This window comes from Bombus pyrosoma, linkage group LG2, assembly GCF_014825855.1.
Source record: "Bombus pyrosoma isolate SC7728 linkage group LG2, ASM1482585v1, whole genome shotgun sequence".
Taxonomy (NCBI): domain Eukaryota; kingdom Metazoa; phylum Arthropoda; class Insecta; order Hymenoptera; family Apidae; genus Bombus; species Bombus pyrosoma.
This window is the reverse complement of record NC_057771.1, coordinates 8146462-8155925: the sequence shown is the minus strand read 5'-3', so window position 1 is coordinate 8155925 and position 9464 is coordinate 8146462. Positions and strand designations below refer to the sequence as shown.

Sequence of the window (9464 nt, the reverse complement as noted above, 5' to 3'; positions counted from 1 at the left end):
ATGCAAATTCATCACCTACGTCGCGCATGAGCCCCGTAATCGTGAAAATTTGACTGAGTAACACGCAGACTTAACAATGTCCACGTTGAGCGCATCAGAACAAGTTTGCACAAAGGTTGCACAAGTTTGTTATTAACGATACTATGAATCGATGATCGTAACAATGCTATAAGACTTAATGACTTAATAGGGCAAAAGATTGAGCAAATATAAAAAAAATAATTCAGCTGCCCGACCAGATAACTCCGTGTTCATAAACAGTATCATCCTGATAACGATCGTTAATTACCGCAAACAAAAATGATACCATTGCTACGGTGTTATAGCGAAATCGTGTGATCCGCGCTCCGTATGTGTGAGAATACGCGCGTATGCATTAGCGTGTGTGTAGCCAGAAATACGCGCCGAGCGTACTCGCTTCGGCAGTCGATCGCGGCGCGAGCATACGAACCTGTTCAGGTGTAACTTCCTCGCGTTTTCCTCGTGCATCGCAAACTGCGATTTGAGTGCAATGCAAACAGCGAGACCGAGCGTCACGTAAACACGTGCGATTATTATTTCTCGTAATTAAAATCTATCGTCGCCGATACATTTGAACGCGTCAAGTTCGCGTGAACAAAGTACGAATTTTATGGTTCAGAGACGACTATCCTCGTATTTTTGTTGTGGTGAACGCGCGGAGAAAAACGACTGAAAATAGCAAAAATGTCGCATTTAATCAGATACAGAACGCTCGTTCTTGTGATTTTTTGTGGATCAGTGGTGCCCCATAAGGCTGACATAGTATTTCCTGACCAGATAAGTCCAAGACAGTCAAAGCCTCCGGTCGAACCAAGAACGGCAGAAAACACCGCATTATTATTGGTAAAATCGATCGCATATTTTATCGAAGAGATTCGAAAGCGTTACACATATTTCGTATTTCACGAGTGGAACGCATAGAGACTGTTCACGAGCCGCGTTGCAACACTCCCACGTTTTCACTTCGATAAATAGCGCAATTATGTTATCCCGCGGAGCATTGTGAAGAACATACGTGGCGAACGTTTAAAAATTAATTTGATCGTTTCGTGTGCAAAAGGCACCGGGTCGTAAGCTGGCGCAGCTCGTATTTTTTATCGTCGTATTTTTACGCGAAGATATATATCGGTCGTTCGAACCGTTAACATTTAGCAACGCCATTAATCTTTATGAATAATCATCTGATATTTATGAAAATATACTTCTGAAATTCGGATCGATCAACGGAACGTTTTTACTACGAATTTAACATGAAAATCGTAATATACGATGATTATCGAAAAAATATATGCAACACATGCTATCGATTCTAGTGAATTGTGCGAAAGTCAGTCATCCGTTTCGCTTTTGCTAGCCTATCGTTTCCTATTTTTCCATTATCCTCACCGTACACTCGTTAACTTAAGTAACAGTATGAAAAACGGTTGGCAGTTCCTTCTGTCGACGATAGGCATTGATATTACGACATCCTTGCGAACGAGAGCACGATTGCTTTTCCCGCAAAGATCTGAATGACGTCGAAGGCCGTGTAACACTAATGTCAAGGATGTACGTGGTATAGAAGCAGGTATGAAGGTAGAAGATCGAGATTGAAAAGTAAAAAACCTCGCGGTGCACGCTTAGAATTCCTGTCACGTTGTTCGTGAATCGATATATAGATAATTGATTACACGTCATTCGACGTTCGAGCGAATACCTAGCCGATTACTTTGCGAAACTCGGTTAATTTTATCAGGGAGAGTTGATAAAATTCGTCGTTCGAAGGACGAAACAAAGTTAAAAAATAAAACAAACAAACAAAAAACTAAGAAGTTTCCAAACGATCCGTATTTACGTACGGTTTCACTGACTAATTGTGACCCTCATTCTTCTGAAACCAAAGAGGAATTTAGGTTACGATTTAAAAAACATATACACAGCGACGCTATCGTTGCAAGGTGAAATCTATTCCCCCAAAAGGTCGTCATAAATATCATTTCGCGAAGATAATATTTGTTTGGTGACGGCGCCATCACCGTATGTGTACAACGCATATTTCACTGCTACGATAGGGTTATACGACCGAGTTTAACGCCAGGTGTGTGTAATAGACGATCTTTAAAAGTCGCGGTAAAATTCCTGTAAGCTGCCAAGAAACAGCGCTTCTTGGAAAGTACAATGTCTTGGATTTCTCAGCTATGCAAATCGCGAAATACGTAATCTGTTTATTAAAATGCTGGTCGTACCGTTACCGATTCCCTCCGCACCTGTGGAAATATTCAAGTTAACGTGTCAGATCGGTGACAATTCATCGATATACGTGAGATAGCTATAGCTATAGTACGAAATACATATACGCGATAAATTGTTGACTGGTCGTGTCACCTCTGAAAAATTCGAAAAGAAACGAACGAACCGCATCTATCGAGGCAGAACGTTAACGCCGAAGATGCTTCTGAGAAATCGGTTCAACGTTTTGCGGAGTTTTTAGTGTGCACATGATAGTAGCTTGTTCAAAACCAGTTTTAGGTGGAAAGGCGAACGTGTGGTTGAAAAACGACTCGACATACCTACGTCGGGAGTCTCATACCAGTGACCAAGACGTAAAACATGCTTTTTAACAACATTCTAAATATAGCCGCGGCGAAAGACTAATCTTTTTTATAGTTTCCCGGATGATTGACCTAAAATCATTTTGTACCTCTGATGATTACCTTAGTCACGCGAGTATACACGATCGAATTCGATGATTCATCGATTAGCCATTAGCGGGAATACCCCGATTATTACATCGAGATTCCACCGTTCGTACATTTTCTTCGAGACTAAGGTATTTCCAAACAAATATCCGTGTCCCTTTAGATTATTTCAGTAGCACGAACGGTAGCGCAGCAACTCCTATTTTTCGATATCATATGACCCATATTAGAGATCTTAACGCATTGTTCACAACATGATACGGTCAGTACATGATACGCGCATAGCTGTTATCTAACCAATGTTCCTTTCAATTCTTCATTCCTCAATATGCATGACAAAACATTGGAATTCCTGATTAGAATCAGGTGGCTGATTAACATGCCTTTTCTTCTCAAAATTGGTTCCGTGTAACGAACGTGTATCCAATAGAATGCAAGAATGATTAAGTCTTTCCAGGAAAACAGCTACCTGGTTTCTGGCTCGTCTTGCACAATTCAACTAATAGTATTAATTAACTTGTTAGTTCATTAATATTATCAATTAGTACATTATTGTGCAACAGCTCTTTCTTAACCAGGGCTTTATTGGCAATAGCATTGTATCATTTTACCATTATCAGCTATGGTATTGACTAATCGAGATAACGAAAAAATGATAATCTCGAAACAAATAGAGAACGTAAAAATTTCTCCACAAATTATGTTTTTTCTTTTGTAAAGAAAATGTCCTATAACTTTCAGCGGTCGCAGTCGTCGGAAACAGTCAAGAGAATCAATTCGCCAGAAGAGTTCCTTCGAATGATCGGTGTATCACCGTCGCAAGTCTTCCTTACTAGTAAGTGTTTACGTTCTTAAATAGATTAATATCGTTCATTATGAATGTTACTTTACAGGAAAATTTTTACTCGGTAATATTGAAAGGAAAAAATATCCGTAACGTAGACGTGATACTACTATAACGATGCAATATAGTAAGAAATTATAGCAGGTAAATCGGCTATAACTGCAACAAATATTGTCTGTTTAGATAAACGCGTTCACCTGAGTGTTATCTTCCAGTGATTACATTGTATAACCAACCTCGACTATAAGTGAACATGAGAGCATTCAGTTGACCGCAGCACAAAAAACGTACTTAACATAAAAATCTTATAAGCGTATACTCTGCAAGTAGAATTACGTATACTTGCAGATATACGACTTGAAATTTCGTTCTTCTAAATTTCTGCAACACTGAATCGTCTTACGTGTTCACTATTCTGATATAAATATTATTAGATAAATCTTAACACAAACTTCTTCTTATTCTTGTGGTTACGGTCGTCTACATTAACGACGGTTTTTTAAAGACAAGGAGAGTGGCAATAATGGCATACAAGGATCTTTCGTCGCCATTTCCATTTCCAAGCTTTCCAGGAAGCCTTCATGGTCCTCAAAGAAATCAAAATCCTTCAAAAAGCAATCGAAATCGTTCATGTTCGGTACCTATCTACTGGTAATTTCATTGATCTCTTGTAAACTGAGTGGTAGTTTGACTTTAGACTGTTCGAATCGTATCCGTAACATTTTTAGTTTTACACGGTTGTTCCAAGGTTGAGTTATCGAGCGGAATGATATACGCAATCTGCAATTTACATGGCCGCCTTTTAGATACGAAAATTAGACGTGACCAAGATCTACGCGTAAGATTAAACCGCTTAAATGTAACGAAATAAAAACTTGAGTCGTGCAAAAAGGTACGATTATATGAAGATGGTCATAAAATGAAACGATAATTTTCATTACTGTTTGTCCATTATTTTATGTTAACACGATAGTAAAAGTCGAACGATAATTCTTGTTATTGTACAAGAAAAAGTAAACGAAGAGTATCAATCCTTATCTTATTTCCAAAAAAATTTCGCGACAATTCTATTTCGTCGTATGCCTGTACGTACTTAACTCCAACGACATCGTGTTCATCTTCTCGACTACACTCTCTCTTGATGGTTGGTGCAATTTCCTCTTCCAATTTTATCCTATTAATGCTTTACTCGATCTCTTCTATGTCGACGACGACATCTCGAGCTTGAAAAGATTACAAAGATCACCCTCGCTTAAGTCGTAAGATGTGTCGTCCATTACGCTAATTTCCTTCGCATGGATTTCATTCTGATTACAGTCTCTTATGACGTTACACGTTGATGACATTTCCGTCTCTTGAAAGAACCGAGGCTTATAGATTGCCTCATTATGACCCCACTGGTGAAATTACTATCATCTTTTTCGCATTTTTGATACTTCCCATGGTGATACAAACGAAATATGTTTCCACACAAATATCTTGATCTTAGTCTGCTGTAATCTTGTAAAATCCTTTTCCAACATTAACATTCCTCCTCCTCCCTCTTTTTGTAACTGCAATTGACATATCAGCGATCGATGTCGTATTCGAAAAAATACATACGTCTAGAATTCGTTATTATGAGCTTCCATGAAGGCAGACACGTTTATCCTACCTTGCGAATCAACCTGCCGAACCAATCGGAGACCACATCCTTCGACAGCTGACTTTCTAAATCGCAAAGAAGATCATCGACCAAAACGAGATAACTATTGAAATAGATAGCTCGAATGAAGAATAGTTAAAGCGAATGAAATAGTTTGCGCGTGTTTTCCAATTTTTAAATTGCGTAAAAAGGTGTGACGAGTTCTACGCTAGAAAATTTCCAAGTAGCTACTTTTTACGTCAAACCACAGAAACCACACTAAACTGGATTTAACAAGAATTCAGAAGAAACGAAGGGAAATCCTCGCGATCCGACCTTTTGCTTAACGCTCTAATACCTTCTCTTTTAGGCAGAATGGGTGTACCTGAAGAACGCTCGAATAGTGAAATGGCAAAGCAAGCTAACTGTGAGCCTTCGCCAACCGTAGTTCCTACATACCAACGTAACGATCCGTCTATCATCTATTTTCCCCGGTGTACACGAGTCAAAAGATGCACAGGTTGTTGCGGAAACGAGTTACTCTCTTGTCAGCCAAAGGAAATAGAAACCCGAAATTTTGAAGTAAGACAACTCGATAAATATATAATTACAGATAAACAATAATGTTCGAAATAATTACATATTACGAATGTTTGAAGATCATGCTGGCAAAATTGACAGCGCAAGGTAGATTCGAGTACCAAGGCAAACAAGTCGTACCAATAGATGAGCACATCAGATGCGGATGTGACTGCGTAATAAAACCATCGGTAATTTGAGAATAGCCGATAATTGAGATCTTCCTCCTTAAACTAGTACAACCCGCACAACACCTCAACAATCCGTGATAACTTAAACGTTATAATTTTCATTACACTTTCGTCATACACACCGAATGCATTTATACGTTAGAGAGCTAAAGAATATTAAATCCAAAATTTAACAAAGATAGAATCTAGATTATTTTATTTGATAAACTTTTTTCAGGATTGTACGCCCAAACAGGTTTATAAGGAGAACTTATGTAGATGCGTGTGCAGCAACACGGACGATCGAGCGAAATGTATTGAGCACCCAGATAAAATCTGGGATTCGGTATATTGTAGCTGTTCTTGTAGAAACGCACACGAATGTTCGACCGGCTTCTTTTACAACCAGAATACGTGCAGGTGTGAACGTTCTCCAGTAGAACAACGGAAATAAGAGCACACTATCCTCACTGTTCTCTACTGTTCTATATACCTTGTAAGCTGCGCGCGTTACATTAAATGTTTTTTGGAATTTCTTTCTTTTTTTTTCTTTTTTTTTTTTATTAACTTCATTTTTCTGCTTCATTCGCAAGAACTAACGCCTACCCTCATAGCTTATCTTCTTTAATTCTTTTATGCGACCACTACACATTTGACTGCTACTTTATGTTGAATTAATCATTGCATTGACGAGAATCTCTTTACTGTATCCCTGTTTCCATCCTGCGCTTGCTTTTGCTACGTTACAAGAGTAAAGTAATTAAACTATTACTTCAGCTGAATCAATTGAAGTAAAATATTATTTTCTTCTAATGAATGAATTCATCAATGCACACTGTGTGTTTATTAACAGCATGCAAATAATTTTTTCTTTTTATAAAGAAGCAAGTTGAAGGCTCAAACATAATCTCAAACTTTTAATACTCAAAAATATTTCAGATGTGAGCAATTACCGATATCTAGATCCTGGTTTACATCTACGAAAGGGACTGATTATAGATTTGGGCAAACACAAAAACCAGATGTACCACCAGTAATAATTCCTCTAGATGCAAATGATCCTAGGAGAAAACCTAAACCAGATCCAGAATAGAAGTCTTCCGTTTATAAACTAAATGTGAATTATAAGACTTTTATAAGACAGCTATTTTAATAGCACTTATTTAGTTTAATCTTTCACCTTTGTGCCATTTTGCTACACACACACACACACATACACGCGCACACAATATATAATTACAGTATTTACATAATATGTATTATTAATCCACTATTGTAAGGTATAAATGAATGTACCCTTAAAATTAAAACGCACTGTGATATAAACAAATATAATTATTTAACGCATATGGTACTAGCTATACCTTTTAGCATCAATTAGCAAAAGGTATTTTATTTTATACATCTTTTGTACATTGTCATTTTAAAAAGTTATACAATTATTGTGATCTGTCGTATCTTGATCTTATTTGAATACTGCCACTTTCGATCGTTTTGTATATGTATAAAATCGTCGCTTTATTAACTTTCAAAGGAGTTCTGCATCTTCCGAATTGAATTGTTCATCAACGTCCTAATGTTCGCCGGGCAGGATGAGAATCGAAAATTGTTGGACAATTTATTTATATGTAGAACTTATGTAAAATTTTGTATATTGTAGGCTAGACTTCAAGAAATATAAATTAAATTTTTCAGCTATAAATGTTCCACATAATACAATCACAATCGCAGTCAATCAATCAAAATCGTATTATTGTCATGTAATTACCGTATTACTGTCATATTATTATCATGTAATTAATAATTCTATATATGAAATAATACTGATTGCCTATGTCTCAACGCGTGTAGGTTTGCTGCAAATGGAAGCCCTTCCTATCCACGATCCTTGGATGCAAAAATAGACTAATTCTGCATTTACAAAGTTGAACAAATTCCCCGTTTGTTGTACATTTGCAAAACATCAAAGCAAAACATTCAAATGATATTATCTGTCTATCTTACCTTATTTTATCAGTTTTAAATACCACTCTTGATTATGCATGCATTTAATTACAAAACATTTATTTATGCCCAGATTAATACTCCTAAGAGACAGTAATTTCTTAACAGTATCAAAAATACTCTATCTAACCATAATCCCAAATTAAACGCATCTCGTTTACAAATTTCAATAAACCCTACCTAATTGAAAATCTAATTTAATATGCTTGGTATGAATCTAACATTTTCATGAGCTCTACCTACATAAATATCTGACTATAATAACGGGACAGGGGAGAGAAGTATTGTATGAAATTATTCCTATACACTTTTGAATACTTCCCATATACATACTTTGAATTACTTTGTGTACCTCTTTTTACTGGTCCTAAAGCAATTCCTGAAACAAACTTCAAAATAATTTAAACGAAGACGAAGATTTTTTGCACACCCTACTTACAGAAATCCGAAGGCTTTTCTATAAGTGCTATATAAAAATTGAATATAAAAATTTAAGGATCTATTGTGAGAATCCTATACAGAAGTCTAAACGTTACAAAGAGAAATAATGGAGAGCTACATAGGACATTACATGGGATACGAGTCTTCTTTTACCAATCTTACAATGAATCCTGAAACAAACTCAAACACAAAAAATTTAGTAAAATTCTATGAGACTAATGTATGTATGTAATTAATTACCAAATGAAGAGAAAAATTATCTGAGGTGCTATTAAAAGATACTCATAGTAAAACAATATTCATTACTGACAAACGAACATATTTTAGCAGTATTTTCATTAACAAACACTATGATAATTCGGGGTGTGTTGAAAAAGAGAACGAATCAGTGGACAACATGGCCATCAGAATACGAACAACAGACACTCGATATAATTCCAAACGATAAGCTACGAGTGGATTATCTTTTCTTTTTCACGACACTAATTTAATAAAGTCAAATGCAAAATCGAAAATTGTCAATATAAATCAAGAAGAGCCCTCCATATAATATTTGCAAATATTAATTAATATACTTAACTACTAAAAGTAAAAAAAGCAAACAAAAAATTAGAAAACTCTCAGAAGCAAAAGTAGGACGTCTTAGTTATACGTATTGATCTATGCACTCGTATTTAAATATTCATAACGTTAATAACGAGTGTAATGCTGCAACAGATGATTCAAGAGAAAGCGTTCTTTCACAGTCTAGTGAAAGAAAATTGGGCTTGATACAGGCGCAACACTACTTCAATAACCGCGATCATTCATCAACGCAACTCTAACTAAATAACTAATTGAAACAATCGCGATGAAAGACCGTAACACTGATTCTTAAAACAAATTTAATAAAAATTATTATATATGAAGAGAAAGCTACCTCAAATACATATTGCGATAGAAATTGTAATACTATAAAAGTAATGAAATTTGAACGTTTCTAAATGTAATTTTAAACAACGGGGAACAAAATTAACTCTAATACGTATATTATTCTTTAGAAAATTCTATGAATTCGTAATCAAAATTGCAAAAGACAATCGCGATGTCATAATTCGCAACAC

General features: G+C 36.0%; 1 protein-coding gene across 2 annotated transcripts; it reads left to right on the top strand.

The window, feature by feature from the left end:
- Positions 1 to 410: 410 nt before the first annotated feature.
- On the top strand, positions 411 to 7263 carry LOC122574069 (vascular endothelial growth factor A). Of its 2 annotated transcripts, none has more exons than XM_043741176.1 (6): positions 411 to 864; positions 3441 to 3534; positions 5538 to 5749; positions 5827 to 5937; positions 6155 to 6336; positions 6856 to 7263. In XM_043741176.1, the coding sequence occupies exons 1-6, from the start codon at positions 706 to 708 to the stop codon at positions 7007 to 7009; spliced, it is 912 nt and encodes a 303-aa protein (XP_043597111.1). In that variant the 5' UTR covers positions 411 to 705; the 3' UTR covers positions 7010 to 7263. The 2 variants fall into 2 exon arrangements, with proteins under 2 accessions (XP_043597111.1, XP_043597120.1); XM_043741185.1 differs by having other exon boundaries at positions 6155 to 6412; positions 6856 to 6995.
- The last annotated feature ends 2201 nt before the right edge of the window (positions 7264 to 9464 follow it).